This window comes from Colossoma macropomum, unplaced genomic scaffold (genome assembly GCF_904425465.1).
Source record: "Colossoma macropomum unplaced genomic scaffold, Colossoma_macropomum, whole genome shotgun sequence".
NCBI lineage: Eukaryota > Metazoa > Chordata > Actinopteri > Characiformes > Serrasalmidae > Colossoma > Colossoma macropomum.
Window position 1 is genome coordinate 23,272,636 of NW_023494796.1, and position 24,775 is coordinate 23,297,410.

The window sequence follows — 24,775 nt, forward strand, 5'->3', positions numbered from 1 at the left end:
CAGTAGTTTTACTTGTGAAACCTTGTAACTGCTGTTGTAGCAGTAAACAAAGAGGAAGAAAACTTGCTAGAGGACTTCAGATACACACAATGCTTAAAACTTCTTTGTGCGCCAAATGAAATGTTTGGCGAATCCCTCTCCTGTGTAAGAAAAGTGGGTTTGGTGTACCTTTTTTTTTTTCTAAAACATCTTTGTTTCCCAGTTTTCTCTCCAATTTAGATGTGTCCAATTCCACCCGCTAATTAGCACTCCCCCAAAAGTCCTTTTCAGCAGGTCTCAAGTTGTTTTTAAGGTGTTTGCAGGTGGCCTCTCCTGTGTCTCCTTCTTTGCCAGTATGCTTCAGTATCATGAAAATGTACTTCAAGTATACGCTTACCCATGGTGAAAGAAACCATATGATAGTCTAGATAGAATAGGGATGCCTAGACCTGGCCTAGATTAGGGATGTTGACATTAGGCACCACTCAAACCATGAATGTGATCATTACTTGCTTATCTACAACCAGATTGTGCATTTTTCCATTGTAATAGTTGGTAAAAAGAAGTCAGATAGAGAGTGATTCAAGATTAGCACTTAGTGCTACATTTGCCTACAGCCAGACTTCCTAGAAGGTTGTTCCCGGCAGGTTTTAAAAGGAGCAAAATCAATCAGGCCCTCTTGACGTACTGCCTCTCCAAAAACTATTGAGCTGCAGTCTCACAGAGAGGGTGAAATGTGCCCATGCATCATTCAATGGTGTAGAAAAATAACAGCTTAAAATATCACTCCCCATCACACACCAGCAAACCACCATAGGCCCAGACTTACACATTCAGCACCAAGTGGGTGGAGGAAGATTTTAAAAGCTATGGTCAGCGCATGCTGTAAAAACAGATTCTCTTTTCACTCTTTTTAAATTTATTTTTACATACCACACCATGTCTAATTTATTTATTTAGGAACCTAGAACACACATGCACATTTACACAAAGAGCCTGTATAAACTGCACAAATCAAAACTGCTGCAGTACTAAAGCATTATAATGGCAATGCTGTAACTGTGTCACACTTATGTGTGATGTATCAATACCATTTTTTTCAGACCGAGTACAAGTACGATACCAATTCTGATACCATGCTGAGTAATCTACTTACAATTATGTAGTTGTTAATATAAAATAAAGTTAAATCGTTCAAATCTAGCTAATTCTAAATGAAGTGTATTAGCTAGCTATGTGACATTAGTTACCTTGGATCGAATAGTGTCGCAGTGGAGAAGAGCTTCTGTACAACTGTAAGTGAAGTATAGAAATGGAAGGCTTTGTATGCATATCAGCCGATTTTCAGCCCAAATATGCGATTAGCTGACATCTCTTTAACTTAGGTGATCCTGAGAGCTGATCAGTGATGTAAAACATATGATCATAATAAATAATAATTTCACCTGAGGTGCCAGAATGTAACTGCTGCACCTTGTAAGGTGAAGTGGCAAAGTTTGAACAAAAAGCCAACTTCTGCCATCATATCTAATGAAAAACACTTTTCCTGAAGTATAATACACATTTGGCTCCTATGTCACTGTAAGCTTGCTATGCAAACATGCAGAGCAATAATGCGGTTAATCTTAGCTTAGCTTACACCACACTAGCTTTATGACCAACATCTTTGGCAGGGGCTGAAAATAAAAAATAAGATGCAGAACTACAAAAGTGATTATATGTCAGCCCTTATAGCCTTTTCATTATCTTTAAAAACCCATCCGTGAAGCAGGAGGATTGTTTCATCCTTTTAGCTGCTTCAGTTGCGTAGGCTCCGGTTATTTCAATGGCTATGCTAGCCTGAAGCGCTAGAATGTAAAGGCTGGATCATTTAAGATGGAATGGGAAAATTCGTACAAGAGGCTGGCAAAAATAACATTAACTTATTTTTACTGTTTCACAGAATCAGCAGATCAGTATTGTTTTGTCCCATTTGCTAATGTTTGTGACAGCTAATCCCAACTGGCTAGCTTTGCAGTAGCAATTGTAGTGACAGTTTGTAAACTGTTTGCGAAGGGTTTTATGGCCACGGCACTGGGTTCCGAAGGAGCACTGAAGGGAGGGGTGTACTTGTTTTGCTGTTGATTTCATCAGCAATCGTTCTCCATACTTGCTTACTGCACCTCTGAATGAGGCATCCAACCCCACCCTTGATCAATATCAACTGTTCGCTGATGGTGCTAAAAACCGAATCACCCCCAGAAACACTGAACAGTGCATTTCCAGTACTGTACATTTCATAGTTTTGATCCCATGCTCCTCATCTCTATCAACAACAGTCTTTGTCGCAGTGACAGCGGGAATGACATCCAAAATGCTTAATCCAATTGAAAGGCTACATAAAACCCAGCCTCTACAATCATCAATAAAGCTGTTTCATTCAAAACAACACAAATGCACCCACGTACTGAGCAAACATGCTGCAACAGCAGCTCTGCTAAATCATACCACACTGTGCACTGAAACAAAACCCAGGCAATGGTGTACATGGGTAGAACAATACAGTCTCTCTACAGCCTATTTTACAAAGTCAATTTAAAAATCACTAAATTAAAGTGACAAAACAAAGTTGCACTGACTGCACTGGCCTAGACCATACTGGATGACAGTATTTATGACTGATTATCCATAGTTCACTTAATTTATTACTGTTTTTGTTAACTAAAGTGAAATATATTTATTTATACTTATTTACTTTTAGTTTTATATGCTGTTTTTTCTTAAATAGTAAGTCTTTTTAATCAGGACTCAACATACTATTTTTAAACTTAAAACCGAGCATTACAAAACTGACATAAACCTAACACTAATAATGCTGTCAGTCGATAAAGAGAAATATATTGAGGTAAGATTTTTGGCCATATTTCCCAGCACTAATTTCAAATGTAATCAGCTTGATTGTAGTATTATATCAAAAACGTATATCTGTGCAATCAAACTTCTCATTAAGGAATTTTTTACAGGTTTTACATGTTATCAGACTATCTTAAATCAATGGTAGATAATTTTCTTTGCTTCAATAATTTATCACATTTATAAATTTACACTTTTTGAAAGTCATTTTTGTGGTACAGTAATTTTAGATTTAGATTAAATCTTCAAGTGGCAAACTGTAACAAAATGGTCACTAATTTTGGCTAAATCAGTGGAACACCAGTATCCACTGATTTATCACTGGTTGTGTTACTTGTTTTGTACAAACAGGCAGATTCATTAAATATTAATAGTGTTGTTAAATTATGTTGTAAGTGTAACATCTGAAGCAGCCTACCTGCCATGCCTTGTCAGCACAAGGCAGTTCCTGATTTTCCATCTGTCTCTGAAGGTCCCTGAAAACATGTCATGGTAGGTAATCAGGGATATCAAGAGGGACAAAAATGGACGCATACAACAAATCTAGCCACTTGCTAATTAGTGACCTGATTTTCCTGAAGCAGAACTAATTACAGGAGCTGCAACACTTGAGGCAGTACAGGACACCTCAAAATCTAAACATCTATCAGACAGAACTGACAAACCAGCTCTCATCCACAGCAGACGAACTGTATAAGGGCAACCCAGGACCAGGCCCACAACCTCAGTTCAGAATGAAAGCAAGCTAAGAACATCTGAACAAAAAGAACCAGAATTTGTTTCCATTAATCACAGAGAAAAACCAAAACTCCTACACTTATTGGTAAGGAAAACCAAATGTGACACACACATATTGTATGGATTCTATGCTCAATAATCCTGAACGTTTTAAATAAACTAGCCCCTGAGAAACCAACAGATGATAACAGTTCTCTAACCAGTGTATTTGTATAATTAAGAGAAGTGAAAAACTCTTGGTTAGCGCTTTTTACAGGGACAGAAATTATAGTCTGCAGTACCAAGGCATTTATTAGAGCTCTATCCTCTGCAAAGCACACATTAATATATCTGTGTTCAACTGTCCAAACAGCTTTTGTATGACTCAAAATACAAAGCATATGCTGAGCATACAAAATACTGAGAATGATTAATGATTAATCATTAATAACAGCAGACTCCAACTCTATGGTGAAGCCAATCTGTTTACTTGTTCTTATTTTAATTGCACATCCATCCCTTAATCCAGTCAGCAGATTGAATACCACAATCCCAGAGAGTCAAACTGCCATCATCTTGAACATGCACACAGTCTGAGCTCTCACAGTCACACGTGTGAGGGTCACCTTGAAAACAATATGAAGTCCAACCAAACATTAAATTGGCAGAGGTTGTGACGACAGGCTGGGCTGCTGGGTGGGCGTTTGGACAGCTTCTCTGAGTGAATTCAGTCATTTTGATAATTAGCCCTTCACAGAGCTCATTACCGTACCTGATTGCAATCAGCTCTTTTTCAATTGATAGAATAACACTGACTGTGCTTAAGCTAGGGCCACAAGTCACTCACGCACACATGTACACTGTAAAGCCCACAAAAGAGAACAAACAACAAACTCTTATTACAGCTGCATACACAGAGAAAATCTATTCAAGCAGTGCATAAGAAGCTGGAGATTGATATGTTTTTGCTGCTTTGACTCTGTACTCCAGTAGAGAGAAATGAAAGGAAACAATGATTATTTGGGATGCACTGATCATGATTTTTTTTGTGTTTGATTCCTATTTCTTTATAGTTGAATTAGCAGATTTTTATTAGCCCTTTTATTTGCTTATATATTTGTTTTATTAGCTGAAGATCATACCGATACTGATAATAACTGAACCTTGAATAAAATTGTCTTGTTTAGCATTTTTTGCAAGTTTTTTACACTCACATTTCAACAGATAGATTTTTCATGCTTAGGATTTATTTGGCAGCTACCAAAAAGAAACCCTCCAAAGCAAATACGTCGTCTTCGCTCTTAATGTACATTGATTAGATGTCTTTATCTTGCATTTCTGTTGCTGCTGCAGTTCTGTTGATGCACACTTCAGCATTACTGACATTCCACTGACTGAACATTTATTGGTAGAGGAAGCAGACTGCAGCCAGAACACTCTGAGAAAAGAAATTAAGAATGAATATACAGTATATTATAAAGAATTGTAGTATGCAATCATTATGTAGCAAAGAGAGACAATAAAAAGAAACAAGGACAAGGACAGATGATATCAGGATACAAAAAAGTAACTGTAATGCTCTACAGTTACAGAAAAAAAAGACAGTAAACAGATTACAGGTACATTATCAAAACAGGGTGGTTACCAGCAGAATTACTTTTAAATACAAACTCTTTCGCAGAAATTCACCATCTTAATGATAACAATGTCACATGAATTGCGCAGGAAAGAGTTTTTTATTTGGGGGGAATGGAGAAGTTGGTCCTGCTGCCAGGAGAGATTTCTGAAGAATCCCCCACGTAGCAGCAACTGACGTTTTTTTTGTTTAACCAATCTATAGAAATTTTAGAAAGTATTTTATTGTTGTCGGCAGAACAAAGATCTGCGGGGTCTTGCCAAAAATGTCTGAATCTCTGGATTTCCACATTGCCAGACTCTAGTGCACCAGACTACAGTAAACTTTATTCTTGTTTGTTGCTACTTAAAATTCTACAGTTTCATTGGATACGAATCAAACATTTGATAATCTTAACCTTAACTTTAACTAACATTCTGAAACATGATAAGAAAGCACAGTCTTGTGAGTGGGAAAGTTAGTTTTGTTTGCATGTGTTTCTTTCTTCAGTTGTTTTCTAATGGTGTGTATTTACATATTAGATGTGTACTAGAATGTTAATATGTATAAGTGATTATTATTTGTAACTAAAGCTGGAGTTGCACTACACGACTTTTACCCCAATTTTAGCCCCAGTTCTCAGTCTGGCCAAATCTGTGATGGTTGACTCTAGTCTGCCGGTTTTTTTAGTCAATCAGAGTCGACAGTTGGAGAGAGAATCGAGTAGTGTGAGGGGCGCAGACTCAGATTTTTTTGCCTCCCGATCATGTTTCAGACCAGTCAGAGTTTATCAAACTTGATTTTTCAACCCGACTCTGAGTGTGATCTAGCGTAAACTGGTCAATGACTCAATCTGAATGGACTCCTCCAACAGCCAATGAAAACAGAGCACAGAAGAAAAAAATACAGCAAGTAAACAAAGAAAAATGGCAAGAAGTCACACAGGTGTGGATGTTTAAAACTCTAATAAAATACCACACTGATCACATTTTAAATCCATTAATCTCACTTAAACATGTTTACCTTCTGCTTCTTTACTCTCTAAACTGCGACTGAAAACAGCAGCTGTAGTATGCAGCTCCACGTTTGTTTATTTGGGACTCCCAGTAAGGAGAGAACGTGAGTTTGTGCAAGTTCAGTGAGTTCCGTTCGGTTCAGCAAGAGCTTAAAGGTTGAGTAGTGTGTGATCCCTAATGGTTTAGTGTGTGATCTCCAATATTTCAGCCACCCCAAAAAATCTGCAAAACCCAGTTGGATTGTGTGAGATGGCCAGTCTTTTTACAATCTGTTAAGACTTTAAAAGTCATGTAGTGTACCCAAGGCTTAAGCTGATTGGCTTCCACTTAGTTTTTGTGCGAAATGAATACCTTATTAAACTCGTAGCACACCTTGATCTCTGCTGAACTGCTGAAACCACTGAGCTGATTAGGGAGCATCTACAATTTACGATCATCAAGAACAACGTCCCGATATACAATCTCATGACAGCCTTTCAGCAGACAGAACACACATAATGGCCAGTCAGAGGTTTTAGAATGACCCCCACTTATAATTAGTGTTGATGATCATTGTTTGATCACTGTTGATGAGGGGTCCCATGAAAAGATTTCTACCAGATTGATCTTTCGTCTTTGGCATGGTAATCAACAGATTTTTAACAAATAAGGCAAATAAGGAAAAGTCCCAGAACAGCGGTATAGTTTTAACTATATTGCATTTCGTCCAATGCACATTCTACATTGATCACCTGTTCCCCTGTGTTTAGTCTAGGAGCTTTTAGTCTCAGTGCACCGATTCTTACATTTTCCTGTTAAAAATCACTCCATTTTTCCCCAGGGGAGCAAACCTTCAAGATTTGAGTACACATGTCTTAACTCAAACACATATTTCTGTTACACAAATTTGTCACCTTTATGTTTTAAATATTTCCATATATTGCTTGAATTAGATTTGCCATTTTGCTAAATGTGAGATCAGTGACCGTTTCTGTGAAGCACAATATTTACGTCACCTAAAATCTATCATTTTATTTCTTAAAACAAGGCAGTTTTGTGTTTGGCGTGTGTTAAATTATTTTTCTCTTTTCTTAATTTAATTATACATCTTTAATTAAAGATAAGTAATCCAAAAGTAACAGAAAGTAGTCAGATTACATTTATACAGTAATCATTTACTTTTTTAACAGGTAATCAGTAATCTGTAACAGAACACATTTTTAAGTAACCCTCCCAAATCTGATCACCAGTAAAAACAAGATAATTCGACTGGAAGCCACACGCATTATGCTAACATTTCTCACATGAGGTGGTATGCTATGCGTCATGAGCAGCGCCTTTTTCCTCTATACTGTCCTTCTTCTCTCACTCTGTTTAGTGTTCTAGTCTTGACGTTTACTAATGCTATATATCTTGTGCTAAACTTGATGCATATTTCTCTTGTTACAATAGTTTGACACATCCAGTGGCATAACAACTGAGGGGGTAGTCACACTGGGGCCCACAGTGCAGAGGGGCCTGCAGCGACCAGACCCAGATTTCTTTAATTGAGTAACTTCAGGCTCGGACTGCCCACTCTAGCTAGCTGGCTACTGCGATAGCTTGTTTCCTTTCATCAGCAAATATCAAATTAACCCACCAGTGACCAAGATGATGTCAGTATGGTTAAGTAGGCTATTGGGATAACATGATACATATATGGAGTGTGAGTCTAGAACCACTTCTTATTGTAAACAAACACCAATACTGTAATATATAATAACAACCTTATTGTATTATGCATGCTAGTGTGCAAAGGTCTTGACCAAATCTAATTCAATTCTTGTTTAGAATTGAAAGTATCCTTTAGTTATCTACTACTGCTTTGCTCACTAGTGTGTTCTTTCTTTCTAAACAATTTACTTTAACAGTTTTTTTATGGCTGACTGATTTATTTATTCCGATTTTTCAGCCTCATCATGGCCTGCTTTCCTGACACCAACACTTCTGTGGTCCAATTCAGTTGAGAGTCAACATACCGCCACAAGTAGAATCAATTCTAGACCTTGCATCAGCTCTCTTGTGCACAAACAAAACTGACCAAGAGACAACTTAGCAGCCAACTGCTCAATTACTTTTGGTCCCCTAAAATAAGAGGATGTGTATGTATACAGAAGTGGTGATTACTATATAGTTCAGTCAATAAGTGCATTTTAACTTCAGTGTCCTTGTTTCAATGCATATAACATATACTGGAGAAAAATGAAAATTCCCAATTATTTACCAAGCTCTTTCAGAGCAGGGGTGGACATGGCCACACGTAGGGATGCATCAATGCCATTTTTGTCAGAGAATGAATACTTTTTTTTGTATTTGCAGATACTGATTCTAATACCATGAGTAACCTACCTAGAATTAAGTAGTAGCTACTATAACTATCAAGAAAGCTGTTTCATTCAAAACACACATTGCGCACCCAAGTACTGAGCAAACACACTGCAACAGCAGCTCTGCTAAATCATACCACACTGTGCACTGAAACCAGGCACTGATGTACATGGGTAGAACAATACAGTCTCTCTACAGCATATTTTTTACGAAGTCAATAAAAAAAAACACTAAATTATAATCAGAAAAGCAGTACATTAATGAGAAAGCAAGCTATTTTCAGTGTTGAAATTATGGAGTGAAAAAGGCTTTGAATTGGAGGGAAACATTTCAGATCAAGATGGGACAATCTCTAAATTCTCTTTTAATTTATTACTGTTTTTGTTGACCGAAGTGAGGTGTCCTCAAAGTGTCCTCACTTATTTACTATCATATCTCATGTTGTTTTATCTTAAATAGTAAGTCTTTTCTTCAGGGCTCAACATACTATTCATTAGATCAGTGGATCACTCATTTCCCTGCCACACCATTAGTTGTGTTATTTGTATATATACACACACACACACACACACACACATTATATATATTCTTTTCCTATAATTCAGAGCACAAAACACACACACACACACACACACACACACACACAAAACAAATAATATTAGTAAAAGAAAGAAAACCATGTCCTTGGTGCATTGCCTTGCCTGTACAGTGCCTACTACATTAGCTAATTCCCTCATCTTTTAAAATAGCTCACATCGATTGGGCTTGGGCCTCAAATTTCTCTCTCTCTCTCACTCTCTCTTTATCTATTCCTCCCTCTACTGTCCTCACCTTTAGCCAGTCGTCACAGGTGACCTTGCCTGGAATCAAATCAAGACAAGACGGATTTTCTTACAAACACACAGACACACACACACACACCCAATAGATGGATTATAGTGTCTAGACATACACAATGCATGTAAGTGTGCATCTAACCATATTACACTGTGTTTGGTGAACATAGTGTCATCAGTAATTGCTACACTATATGTCGAGAAGTGTCCATTTTTATTAGTAGTATTTCTTATTAGTAAATTCATCTACTTTAAGTGCACCAATTGCACTTGAAGTTGCAGACACACAGCTTGTCAAATCTCCATAAAAATGCACTGCCAATAGAAAGTGATATTCTGCAGCAGTCAAACATGAGCATCTGCTCGAGGTGTATAAAGCCCCCAGCACTGCACTGTGGAGCAGCGGAACTGCAGTCTCTGTAGTGATGAAGCACCACTGAACACCTCTGGGATGAGGTGGAGCAGCTTTGTGATTTAGAACTAATCATCCAACCTCAGTACTTGGCCTCACTAATGCTCTTGCGGCTGAACGCAATCAAAGCTTCACAGCAAATGTTCCAACATCTTGTATAAAGCTTTCCCAGAAAAGTAGTGCAGCTAAGGGCAGAAAAATTCTGTATTAACAAGCTTGATTTGAGAAGAAATGTTGGATAAGCAGGCACCTACAGACTCAGGACACATAACGTATTCGGCTAGTCTCTGACTGCCAGGAACAGTGAATATTTAGAGATCTAACTGAGGAGATTTTTTAGTGTGGAGCTTAAAATACCCAACTAGATTCTGCAGCTCAAACCTTACATTTACATTCATCATTCAGATCTTTTTATGATGGAGATGAGCTCAAGCATTGACATAATGATTTGGAGTAACTGTAATTAAGTCCAACAGACAACTGTAGGTGTGCGCACGCACACACACACACACACACACACACACACACACGACACACGCACAGAAGTAAATGCATGCACTCCACACATATGCAAAAGTGCATTCACACAGCTGCACGCATACACACACACCCACACACAAACCCCTTAGGTTACCACGGTGCCAGGCTTTAACTAAAAGCTTATTAATCATTAGAGCTCATTAAAGCATCTCACTGACTCTGAGATAAGTGTAATTCTTATAGATGGAATTCTGTATTTTTTATTTAAATGTAAAATAATGTGCATCTCAACTTACAGATAGAATCTGTATCTACCCTGTTACTGTGGAAATAAAACCTATACTCCAAAGCAATAGAGCAATATAAACTACACTCCCCCATCCCAATAAGGCATTGCAATCTATGGTCATTATATTAAATGGATGCCACCTAATTTGCTTTAACGTCATCTACTTAGGCAATACAATCTATGCATATAAACAATCAAAAAAGTCTATACTCAAAATCAAAATAAGATCTAAAAATCCATGTCAGATAATGGATAGGTAAACACTAGTTAAACTAAACATCTCTCACAGATTTTGCTTCCCAATTGTCAGTTTTTATGAGACGACGACTATATCAAATTATTATTTTACATTCTGGGCCACTCATTCGTAGTCTTGGTTCAGAATACCCCAAAACCTGGGTTGTGAATCTTTGACCTTACAGTGAATCGTGATTCACAGATTCATGATTCATTAATTTTATATTTGATTAGAAAGTGAGAAAACATCTGCAATGTCTACACACTGCCAATGATCTGTCTAGTCAGAAGTTAGAAAGCTGAGTGTTGCAGGGAGTTCATGTTGACTAACAAATTTGTGTTCCTATTCTACAGAAAAGATTCTGCCCACAAAGAACTTGATATATTATGAACCAATGAGCCAATGGGTTTAATAAATCCATGATGAGTTGAGGAGGTGTGTTACTGCAGGAAAATACAGGACTGAGAATGAAAAACACTCTTCTAGGCCATGCTCATGCAAGCTTGGTATGGCTTTGAAATCACATGCACCATCTACAAGAGTGTTAGGTGATAGTCGCCAGCCGTAAGCATTTCACACCTCTCTTTGTTTCAGTCTCAGCATGCAAAATCTCACCTCTCTTTCTCTCTCTCAAACAAAATTATAGAAACAAAAAATCTTTTTAGAAGCCTCCTGCTTAGGTTGTGTGGCTCTTTGTGCAATCATTCAAGCATTTGAAGTCTCATAAGGGGTTCCTTATAATCCAGTCAGGATTCTACAGGAGAAGATTCAATATGGATATGACTATTGGAACAGATATCCAAGAACAATCCAAAAACAAATGAACAATTTGGATCTGATTCTATTTGGCATATATAGGTATTTTGCTACAATTACAATTTAGAAATCCTTCATTTTAAATAGTCGAATTTTACACATATTTGCACTGTTCTGTTTTTTTTTTTACAGATCAAAAAATGTTGGCTTTAATCATTGGCTATGTTTTTTTCTAGCTGATTTTAAACAGGAAAAATCAGTATAATCTGATACACAAGTTTTCAGTACCAGTATGGATAGCAGAAAAGAAAAACTGGTATAGTGCCATCTCTAAACATGACAGCACACAATGACAAATTATTATTTATTTATTTTATTATGTAATTATTATTTCCTAATGAATTATTTATGAACCGAGAAGCATACTTGTTATTTAGAGAACAAAGAGCCTCTGTTCAGTATTTGTACTCCTGCTATGTGAAGTGCATGGGTGAATGGAGGGGTCCTGAAATCCATAGGGATAAATTAATAGATTTCTAGACTACTACAAATTATGAGTATCATGATTCTTCTTTGCAGGCAGAATGGCTAGATATAGCATGCGCAGCACACACGTATATATGTGTGTTTTTTTGATGAGGTAGCAGAAGTGCCAGAGGCTCGATCTAGTCACTCTTACATGTCTGATAATGAAAAACAGAAATACTTCATAAGAAAAGGAAACAGAATAAGAATAGATAGCTGATGGGCAACTACGGTACACTCAATACTGTACTGAATCACTGCACTCTGGATCACTCACTGGATGAGGCAGTCCTACACACTTATTGAGTCACATCAGCCATCCTGAGCTGCAAGTGAACAGGAGGCTACAGATACACACACACACACACACACACACACACACACATAAAACACCTGAATAACCAACAAAATGAAGCAGGGCTTCTTTCAGTTACATATGTGCAACAACGTTGGCTCACATGCTCTCACTCTCTCCTCCTCTGTCAGTCCCTCTTTTTCTGTCAAGGTCATTTAAGCTGCTCAGCCTTCTGTGTCTTATTTTAAACAGCTTCTTTCATGAACATGATGGAAAAATGAAGAAAACCCTTAGCATTCTGTAAAGCCAGCAATATACTTCAAACAACAAAAGACCTAAACGATATGAAACCACCGCTGAACACACCGTGTCCATGTGACTATCAGCACAGCTAGAGATTCTGTGCTGTGACGTAGGCGACCCTGTGACACTATGTGGATCAATCACAGTCAGGGGGAGGTGTCAGTATAAACAATGCAATGATTAGGAGATTCGTTTAGCAGCACATCACACCGTATAATCTGAAACCACTGCATAGTTTTGGACAAAAAACAGCAAAATATCTTTTTTGAGGACAATTTGCCCCCCTGACAATCGCATAAGGTGGCCTGATTTCAGGGAAATCTCAAACAATTATCTTCCCAGAATATCCTTGCATGAGTTGTTTTTTATAGTAAAAAGCATTAATATGTTTGTTCAGTAAAGATTCATTCACTTTTACGCTGCTAAATTCACATACAATTACCACGGTAATCTGTGCCTTGCTGACACCTGCCAAAATCAGCATAATATGTCATTATTTTTGGTGTAGAGCTTGGGGTACACTGCTCATACTGAATTCGAACATTATGTTCCAACGGTGCTGGGCTTGGGTCGAGTTCAAATTTCACAATATGGGTTCTCACAGCCCACCTCGCACATTTAATAAATTTACGTTAGTTTTACGCCTTACTTTATTCTTCCTCCCTACTTTCATTACCATAAAACAGTAACTGGTACGCTGTAAATAACTGTAAAACAACTGGCACACTGTAGTCATTCACTCGGGTTGCTGATAGATTTTAGCATCAAGGTCCTTGATCCTTGGTTACTTCGACATTGAAAGTAGAGTGTGTTTTTTTCCTTCTCTTGTAAAGACTGATGAACACTGGCATCTTGCTATATCAGCACCACACAGTGTGAGAACAGCTCAGTATGGAATGTATGGATGTTTTCAAAAGCATTGTTCATTAAAGCAGCATTTAAAGTTAAGTTTGGACGGCTGATTGTATTATTTTGTATTTTTTTCTGTATCACTGGTCTGTGATCTGATGATGGCTACTATGCACACTTTGTGTAATGTTGGCCAATTTGGGGTAGTTCTGAACATAATTTTCTGGGACTCTGGTCAGTTTCGAACTCAAAGTATGTGGGGTCGGATATGGACTTGGACAGAAAATTCTTGGGCAGCATTTGGGTTCGGACCAAAATTTCAGGCCTGATTACAGTTCCAGTGTGGAGTCTTACAGGTTTTCAACATTGGTTAGGATTTAAAAACTCCTGCAGTGTGAGCCAGGCATTAAAGGTGTAACCATTTCAATACTGTACTGAGAAAAAATAAATAAATAAAAAAATATGTGAAACGGTCTTGAATTTTCTAAAAACTGTAGGCCTACTGCTGATAAGTCCCGCTTCCAAGGAAATCAAATCAAACATTGAAAATGTGTTTTTACACTTTATGAAGGCATTATGAAGTCTCGTGGAAGTGTTTCCCTGACAATTCACACATTTAGCCAGTAGAGCACATCTAGGGCCTCCTCTCTCTGTGTGCCTCTCCTTTGCATGGCCTATGATTAAATTTCTTTATGTACTTAGAATAAATCCTGATTTAGTTAAAGCTTTACACTACAGCTTTAACAGATCATATCTCCAAAACTCATTTCCATCTCATGTCATGAAGCATCCTAAATCCATTGGGATAATCAGAGCAACGACATAAAATCTCACCAAGGAGGATCCTTCTCATGATCTGGCACAATCCCTATACGGTGCCAGTGCCTGATATCATTCCATCTCCGTACACGCACACCCACTTCATAATGTCTATTGCAGCACTGAGCAAGACATTATGACAGCTAAATAGCACTATCCCTACATCTATCCCTTAACCTCAACTACCAAAAGGAAACCTCCCTTTTAGCTTTTCAAAAATCAAACAAACAAAAACAGCAAAATGTCAGCATAATGTATTTTCCTATCACTGAACACAAACACGCACATCTTTTCAAATCACACTGGAAACAGAATCTATTCTTGAATGTGCTACAGGCATGCACATGATGCCACACTAGAGACTTAGATGAGTACCAGTACCACTAGCAGCTGATGCAGGAGAAGCCACATCTGATTATGTCAGGACTGATCATTCCCGCTTCTCTAGAGGCAAACATTCTCAACTCTGCTCATCTGAAGTTCAAGCTCTAAATCTCTCCCAATGTTCTGTCTACAGCAATACGCTCAGCTGGAGTTTCAGCATGTCTAAATGTCTAGGAGAAAAAAAACCCCAAGCAAGAATATAAGTTCAATACTGTTACAGAACAGTCCTCATATCTCAAGGATTTTTTTTCCTAAAGTAGGACGCAATTTGTTTTGCTTAAGCCAGGGTGGCTGCTCTGGCATTTGACATTGTTTGAGTAATCCCACATGAGCAGAGAGGGATGCAGGAGAACAGCTCCACGGACCACAATCCCACCGCTGCAGGGTATGCTTTTAATCACGTTCAAATACAAGATGCCTCATGCTTCCTAGAAATCTAGAAAATCACTTACTTCCTCAGCACACACACTCATTCCAACATCTCGGTTAGCATAAAATCTCTTCCTTAAACCTTCAAAACAATATCATCATTACTTTATGTTGTTTCTCCAACATTACTTTTCCCCAGCTTTAACTGTAACACTAAGTTAACGCTAACACTAAAAGGTCTAAAAAAATTCACAGTAAACGACCATTCATTAGGGCTGAACAACATTAAAAAAAAATTCATATTCTTTCATACTGCTCTGTCACTTGGTATTAATACTTGGTATTACATGTTAACTGTCCACTGTACACTTGTGATTGCTGGTGCCTCTGAGCCCTCTCATTGTCCACTAAACTAGCAATGTCGTATCTGTCTTGTGCACAGAGTTCACTGGGTAGGCAGCTGCGTGACAGATTAACCACTGTTCAGCACAATGCCTCTGCTTGGTCATTTTCTACAAAATTACATAATATTGTTTGTAAGAGCTAGGCAAACATCAGCTCCGAAAGAGGTCCAGTGCACTTCATCCTAACCAACATAAACGTTTTAAAGGGGAAATGCACTGTTTTTTTATTTAGAATTATAAATCATTGCAATGTGAACAAAGTCATTTAGCACAAAAAGAACAAATACTATCCAAATAAGCAGTGAACCTACTCATCTGTCTACAGTAGTGTGACATCTGATGGGGTACTATCGTACTATGAAAGACCGGTGTGGCTGCAGGTTTTAATTCCAGTAAAGGAGGACTGCACAACGCCAGTTGTTTTGAAGGCTGAGCAATTGATTAAACAAGTGGAATCAGGTGTGCGTCTGCTTGATTGGAATGAAAACTTGCAGCCACACCGGCCCTTTGCGGATGAGGTTGGACACCCCTGCATTAAACGCTGAAGATGTCTGGTTCCACCACTCTGAGCAATTCTGACTCAGCAAGTTTCTTTAGAATGGATCGTTTTGCATCAAGCCATGCCAAAGGATTTTATTTAAACCTTAATGGAAAATGGAATTTCCCTTTCACTCTCACTCTTTCTGGAAGCGCAAGTCTGCCACTTCTGCTCATTTGGATCTGATGGTCAGACTGTGGTTATCAGACTGTATAGCTCCAGCGTCTGCTGTAACTGCCAAAGCACAGAACACTTATCTCCAAGGATGGGAAATGTATGGTATTAAAAGTGAATACCAGTGAGACTTGGATTTCACCATGTTATGGATACTGTTACTGCACTAAGTAGCTAAAGGTGGAAACACCAGCAGGGTTTCTCACTACCTGAAAACGCTGTATGCAAAGTAATAAGAAGTATTATGTGCACAATAAAGGGAAGACTTAAGGAAGATAAAAGAAAACAATATGTCACTCTATTTGGTTTTATAAGTTTAAAAAGGTACCTTGTATCGTTTAATTTTGAAGGGCTTAGAAAACGTCCCACTTAAGAACAATAGTCCTCATTTTCTAACTGTTGTTAAGAAGAAATTTCTTCTTAAAACCCACTTATGCAGTTTTCACAAAGACTCTGACATTCACCAACAGAATCTACACACACTCTCAGGACCTTTCTCAAGAACATATTTAAGAAAAAACTCTGATATTTGCGAAAGAGGTCCAATGTCCATTTACCGTAAATCTAAACCTTCAAGTGTTTAGCATGCACAGGAAGATGATGCATACATCTACACACAGTTAGGGAAAATAAACTGGAACAGCAGTTATTTTTTTTAATAACACAAAAAGGAAAATCTTTAAAAAGGGCCGCTTGCCCAACTGTCTTACACCCCCACCTGGAATAAGAAGCCCCCTTTCGTGAATCTTACAATACACTAAAAGTATTATATTTTAAAATAAAACAGAGGTCTCTGTCAATTTATGTCTTAATAATAAGTTATCTCAAAAAACAATAGAACGATAATATATAAAAACACATGCAATGTCAGTTTTGTTATTTAATTAATGAAATACACGAAAACATTCTTATTATTTTTAACTTTTGTTTTCGTTTATTATTTATTATTATAATAAAGATTAACTGACCACAAACAATCCAGAAGAATACATCCTAGCAATGTGGGTATCAGTATGACACTTCAGATCACAGACATTAAATAGACCATAGTCGTTCAGTAAACGTGTCGAGATTAGATTTTAGCTCATCATTTGGTAAAGAGAGAAAATGAAATAGGTTGACATATTACCCAGGGGCTTGTTCCCCCTAAGTTACCCTACAACATTCTTTCTTTCTGACATGCATACTACCACATATCTACATTAGACACTCTTACAGTATATGGCTACCACACTCTTGTCCTCTCCCATGTATCTAAAATACTTTATCATGCGTTCTCTCTTTCTACCACATGTACAGCAACTGATCCACTCACATTAACTCTCTCATACACAGCTGTAAAGCCCTTGCAAAACACAGTCAGCAATGCTGAACTGCCACATACACACAAACATACACATGCATACCACTGCACCTGAACAGATATATAGATATATAATGTCAGTGAATATTCGTACCATTGCCAGTCTGTTTTGCGGAAACAAAGCAAAGCTGTTGAGATACATCAGCTTTATTTATATCAGAACAATCCGTCCTTTTGCCAGGCCTCCTACATATTATGTGAATCACTGCAAGCAACACAAATATCCACTGCTGAGACACATTTAGCTGAAGTGCAGTGTCACATAGGATAAGTAAGATTTGGTGAGGTATAGTGTATTGAGTATTGAGTGTCTGTAAGGGAGTTACATCAGGTCATATTTAGGAGCTTGTTAGAGTTGTATTTAAGGTAAGCTGGTGGGTTCCTAGGTGCAGATGTATGTACCACTTCAGGGTGCTTATCATGGGTCAGTTCCCTCTGTCCATTTAATCATATAATTAGGACATGATTATGCAGAATCCGATCCAAGATGAAAGGTCTACTTCTGAGGAGCCAGACTAAATGGCCTCTGGTGGCCAAATAAGAGACCAAATGCTGAACTATACTATGCTGAACAGGTACGACTCCTAGAGCTGCAATTAAACGTTAAACTTACTAATGGCACATTTATCCCGTTCAAAACATACACAGGCACAGAGTATTTTATCTGTGCACCATATGAAGCAAAAGTCAGTGATGAGTGTATATGTGCGTGTGTGTTTGATTACGAGTAGTGCTGTCTAACCCACTAAACAAACCGCTACCTGTTGCCAGGCAACATAGAGGGGTCGACTCTTTGGTGTGCAACTTGTGTCGTTGAAAATGTAGCACATAATAAATGACAGGTGAAAATCCACACCAGATCAGTACCATCCTACCATCTGATCTTCTTCGCTGTGTCCATCATTCTACTACATCAAACTCAGTGCTTGGTAGTGGTACTCTACACTAAAACAATGTCTTACAACCCTAACATAGCTTGTTTTGGTTGGACTGTTTAATCTCGTTTTTTGGGGCAACAGGGCACAGGGCTATTTTTTAAATAAATTATTAGACATAAATGCTCGTTATATACCAATAGTAAAACTAAAAATCAGTATATCACACCACTACCAATATAGACAAAATGGTGCTCAGCACTAACACATATAGATCAGCATGACAGGGAGAAAGTGAACAGTGAGTAGAAGGGTGGGAGAGGAGAGAAAAGGACATAATGAAGGTAAAGGGTGAAAGAAGCATAAAGAATTGCAAGCGCTTCTAGCTCACCTTGGGCTGGGCTTCCACCACCTCCACCACCTGGTTGCGGTTCATCAGGCCCTTGACAAGCGTCTCCACTTTGCTATTGTACTTCATGAAGAGCACGTAGGCGGCATAGGCCAGAAGCAGCCCAATGCTCTCCCCGTAGCTGATGTAGTTGTCCAGGAAGAAGACGATGAGCATGATCAGATCCAGGATGTAGAAGGACACGTCCCGGAAGAGGGGCCACCACGTCAGGTTCAGGATCTCCTTGGAGAAGACAGCACACATCCCAATCACAAAGAGAATGTTGAAGACAGCTGAGCCCACAATGGTGCCGATTCCCACGTTGCTGTGCGAGATGAACATGCCGATCACCGAGGTGAAGAGCTCAGGGGCAGAGCCTCCAGCAGCCATGAAGGTGGCCCCAGCCACATCATCAGAGATGGCTAACTTCTCAGTGATGACGGTTAGGGCAGGGACAAAAAACTCGTCACACACAATGGCCAGCGCAATGAACATGTAGAGCATGCCGATCATGTGCAGCACCACAGCACCCCGACGCCTTTCTTCCAGGGTGAACAGGTCCTCAGGATACTCCCCCTGACTCTCGTTGGCCTCTGCTGGCGCCGACGAACGCATGGCCTCAGGCATGTCTTCCGACAAGTTGCTGGGGCTGTCCACCTGAGTGGAGAGCAGTGTCCTGTGAGGGGCAGGGCCCTGTGGCACCTCCCACTGGGAGGCCGAGCTCCATGAGAAGAAGGCACGAAGGGAGAAAGAAACAGAGCTTATTGCTAAGAGGCCGAGGAGGAGCGTGAGCACTCGGACCGGTCGCAGCTTCCTCCGGCTGCATGGCGATCGCTGACCCATGTTGGAACACTCAGCTAGTAGACTGTGTCACGGCAGGCCTAGCGGGCTTATCACATACCATACATGCTGCTGCCGCTGTGCAGGAAATCAGCCGAATCCAGATGTCCTTCAGCACTCCAGTGGCTTCCTCATAGTAGCCTGGATAATAACAATAACAACAGGGGGAGGCGGGGTTACTGCCACGCGCTGCACAAAGTCAACAATATGAATCCAATCAACTTGCCATGAACACATACTGTATGATATTAACCGAGGGGTAATCTGTGTGTGTGTGTGTGTGTGTGTGTGTGAGAGAGAGAGAGACAGAGCCCGCCCATGCAGGCCCACGGGAAAGTCTCTCAGTGCTGACTGGCTCCTGTGCTCAGCTGTGTCTGCACGCTCAAGGTCACAACGAAACGATGCAATGTCAAAACCGCCCCCGACCGAGGAGATTAAATGCATCCGACGCCGCTCATCCCAGATTCAGCCACCCACATTATTTATGACCATCTCAAGCTTGTACGCTGTTTCTACGTGGTACCCATAAGCGCCTAAGACTCCAGTATTCCAGTAAACCACCCTTTCCGAGAAATCAGCATGCAGGCAAGCAGACAGGTGCCGGGTTTCCAGGGGTATAAAAGCACGTCAGCCCTTCCATGTTACTGTAGAAACTGTTCGGTACAGGCTATTATTAGGCTTTACATTAGGCATTACTGGGCTCTGCAGCAAAGAGACGAAAATTGCATTTACAGACAGGCACACAGATAGTGCTACACTGTCAAAATCAGCACTCATATCACACCCAGCTTACTGCCCATGAAAAAGCCCTCACCTAAGGCGCTGTTGTGGCTAAATTTAATAACAAACGTTACCACTATTTAACTGGTTAATTCATGGCTCATCTGTATAAGATGCCAGTTCAGTCTGGGCTGAAATAACGTCAGTCCAAGTCGTGCTAAAATACCACCTATTCAACACTAGAAAACTTATATATTTTTATAAAAGGAAAAAAGACCATTTACTGTTGATCATTAGCCTCAGGTCACACAGAGGCGACTCAGTTAGTGAACTAACTTACCTAGCTAGCGGTTAGTTAGTCAGTTTGCAGTACGGTGGCAGTTTTCTGAGGAGCATCTTACTCTGAAAACGTAAAAGACAACATGTGATAAAACCTCATTTATCACATGCAGTCTTGTGCCACCAGTCCTGTACAGGGAGAGAAGGATTTTACCTCAGAACCACGAAGCCGTCGGCGGTTGCTTCAGCTAAACGGCCCGTTTCAGTGTGTGAAAATCCGTTAGCCTGCATTTAAACTGGTCTCCCAGTTTCAGAAGGACACTCCGAACAAATTCACGATAATTCGATTAAATGTGACAGCACAATTTTGACAGTTATTCATCCAAAGTACGTGTTTGTCGTCCTGACAAAACAGCGCTCTCCTTTCACATAACGGTCACTCAGACAGGCAGCAGCTCATTAGCGTTGATTTAAAAATAAACGGTTAAAAACAAAGGGTCAGCGGAAGAGAGGTCGTGTCTCTGAAAGAGACGGAAAAACGATTTTTAAATGGTTCTTTGAGAATAATTACGCCTAAAATGACTATTACTGAATGACAACCTGACTGAACCCATATCAACAAGGAGCAGAACCGTTTAAAATAAAAAAGCGACAGAAAACCACTTTCAGTTCGTGTCAGTGGTGCTGAAGAAGAGCGAGCTGCCGTTACTGACATTCAGCAGGAGCTCGTTAGCTTTCATTTGAAAATGAGCGGTTAAACCGCTCAGTGAAGGAGAGACTGTTACTGAGACGAGGCTGAAGTCAGCTTCTCATTCGCCAGCGTCTTGTTCGAATTTCCCCGTTCCACCTTAAATGATGCAGCAGTTATTATTACAACGCCTCACGCGCCAGACTGTAACTGCTGCACCAATTAAGGTGGAACGGGAAAATTCGAACACGAAGCTAGTGAACAGAAAGCCAACTTCAGCCTCGTGTTTCTAAGGGAGATCATAAAACTAAATAATATCAAAAATACATACATGTGAAAATACATGCTTCAATTCGCCACTATTGAATACTGACACTGCAAAAAACAGTGTTAAATAAGGAGCGGAACCGTAAAATAATCAAATTAAATAGAAAAACACGGAGTTACGGTTACTCACCTTCAGAGAGCGTCAGCAGCAGCAGCACCTCGTTGGAAGTCCGCGCGCGCGCGTCCCTGCCTCGTGCACCTCTCGCTCGCGTTCGAGTGCTGTTAGGACGGTGACGGTGATGATGATGATGTTCGGAGGCGGAGCTCCGGAGCGCGAGGCATTTAGTGATGGAAAAGTTCGAATCGGCTCAGCGAACCGACTCGTTCAAACTGTCCGTTTAAACGAATCACTGATTCACATGCCTTCTTATTCCCTTCCATACAGACCGATCATCCATATCATTAGAACCAACCCACTGTTTCTACACTCACTGACCATTTTATCAGCTCCACATACCACACAGATGCACAGACTGTAGTCTATCTGTTTCTCTGTATACTCTGTTAGCCCCTTTTCACCCTGATCTTTAATGGACAGGACCCCCACAGAGCAGGTACTATTTGGGTGGTGGATCATTCGCAGCACTGCAGTGACACTGACGTGGAGGTGGTGTGTTAGTATGTGTTGTGCTGTGTCCAGTCACTGTCCACTTGATTAGACACCCCCATCTTGTTGGCTCGTCAGATGTAAAGTCAGACACAGTAGCACATCTGCTGCACAGTTTGTGTTGGTCATCCTCTAGTCCTACAGTGGTCCCATGTTGCTGTTGGCTAGGAATTTTTGGTTGGTGGACTATTCTCAGTCCAGCAGTGACACTGGGTTGTTTAAAACTCCAGCAGCACTGCTGTGTCTGATTCACTCGTACCAGTGCAACACACTAACACACCACCAGCATGTCACTGTCACTGCTCAGTCTGTAGAACTAAAGTCTGTAATTGTAGAGCTACAAAGTGCCCCTATATGGCCAGTGGAATTGAGATAATGGACAATTAGTGTAGAAACAAGGAGGCGGTTTTAAGGTTGTGGCTGATCAGTAAATCACATTTCCTCCACATTAAGTGAGATTCAATTCAGCAAATGAGCCTGATGTCCACTACATTTACTTACAGAATAAAAGTTCAGTTTGTTTCAATTAACCAGACCACCATTTATCATAATGTAATAAGGCCAATATTGTATGTTTGTTTTTCTTGTTTAATACACTAAGGACATGAATATCACCGTTTTTCTCCACATGCGATGAGTGATTTCAAGAATGAGTCTCTTTCTACATACTTATTAAACATATAATGCATACACATAACGCAAAGCAGCCAGCTACAGTCTAGTTCAAATATAAGTAAAAGGTTTTTTTTTTAATATGTTAAATGTAAAATGGGATTTCCACCAATTTTTCATATTTTCAAAATAATTCCGCCATTATGATGTAACAAAAGATGTTCAGAAAGGATAGCAAAAGTTGTGCAGAGATACTTTATTGTAGAGATTCAGATTTCTGTACAGTGGTGGTCATGGGAACCAGGGGTCCCAATGTCTTCAACACAAATATTACCATTCTGTGTACTACCCAAAACCACCAATACTGCAATACTACACATGTCTTCTGAGTTTTTATGTAATACTGATGATAGTAAAATGGTGCTAATTCTGAAAAAAAGAGACTGAGGATTTATTTACCCTCACAATGCCTTGAATGTACCCCTCCGCCATGAACAGATTAAACTAAATAAATTAATTGTAATACATTTTAGGCCAAAACCTTATCACAAAACTCTGTCATGAAACAATGTCTCAGACATCAGGCAGTGTATTACATGTAATAACGTTTTGTCAAGTACGTCTGGTTCCTACACCACTACTGTGAACAAGTCTGACAAGGAAAATTTCTCTAGAACAAAGCATTTCACTTCAAACCAGCCTCGTGACCCGGTGGACGATCGGTTTAGATGATATGTATTACAGCTCATCTGTTTATAACATACACGTAAAGTTGTGCTTAGGTGCTGTTGGATTTAGCTGGATTTGGGAATCAGTTCACTGAAAAGAACCGACTCCAATGAACGATTCGTTCACGGGGTCCCGCGTACCGTTACCGTGAAAATTCTTCTGTCGACGTTCACGAGGCGCAGAGTGCTCCATTAACGCGGGTTATTGTGTTGTGTTTGTTTTTATTTTAGATTTTTTTGATCGAACGAGCGGCGTTGCTATGAGAGAAGCGTTGCCTTGGTGACGCCAATGGCAGCGGCGGCATCCCCTCCCCACCCACAAGAGCCGCCCCCAGTGGAGCCTGATCACAGAGCCACACCGCTCCGCCTCAACCAATCAGCGCAGCAGCTGACAGAAACTTTCCCCTCAGCTCAGCGCTGCTCTGCAGGGTGTTCTCTGATCAGCCTAATGCTTATTTTATTCGGTAATACTTTGTTTAAACGTGTCTAAAATGTTTGTTTTGTTGAACTGGACATGAGTAGACATATGAAAAAGTCTCAGAACAAAGAATGTGTAACCACAGACTCGTTACATGGCTCTAATTAGTTACGTCACATTACAGTAACAGTTCATTAATATTTATAGATATATAGATAGCGAGGCAGACAGACAGACAGACAGACAAATAGATAGCGAGGCAGACAGACAGATAGACAGACAGATAGATAGACAGATGAGATGCAATTATTTTTTAATGTTAAAACTGATTATAAATGATTAGAATATAATTCAATAAAGATTTAATAAAATACAGTGCTGTGGAAAAGTATTTGCCCCTTTACAATTTCTTCTATTTGTCACACTTAAATGCTTCTGATCATAAAACTTCTTTAATTATTAGACAAAGATAATCTAGGTAAACACAAAATGCTGTTTTTGAACGATGATTTCATTTATTGAAGGAAAAATGCTGTTCAGTCCTACATGGCCCTATGTGAAAAAGTAATTGCCCCTCAGCTAGTAAATCAACCAGTTAAACAAAGTCAACTGACTACTGGGTTCAATTTCACTCGCAACACCCGGCATGATTACCGCCAGACCTGCTGAATCTAAAACATCACTTCAATGTGAA

The 24,775-nt window shown here is 39.6% G+C and overlaps 1 protein-coding gene across 1 annotated transcript in view; it reads right to left on the bottom strand.

The window, feature by feature from the left end:
- Positions 1 to 21,931, bottom strand: part of LOC118816656 (sodium/potassium/calcium exchanger 2-like) — a 48,215-nt gene extending 26,284 nt beyond the window's left edge. Inside the window, exons 1-2 of the mRNA XM_036583157.1 lie at positions 21,847 to 21,931; positions 18,866 to 19,843 (exon numbers count right to left, since the gene is read on the bottom strand). Coding sequence (XP_036439050.1) covers positions 18,866 to 19,705 — 840 coding nt within the window. The 5' untranslated portion in view covers positions 19,706 to 19,843; positions 21,847 to 21,931. The remainder of the gene's footprint in view (positions 1 to 18,865; positions 19,844 to 21,846) is intronic.
- Positions 21,932 to 24,775: the final 2,844 nt, after the last annotated feature.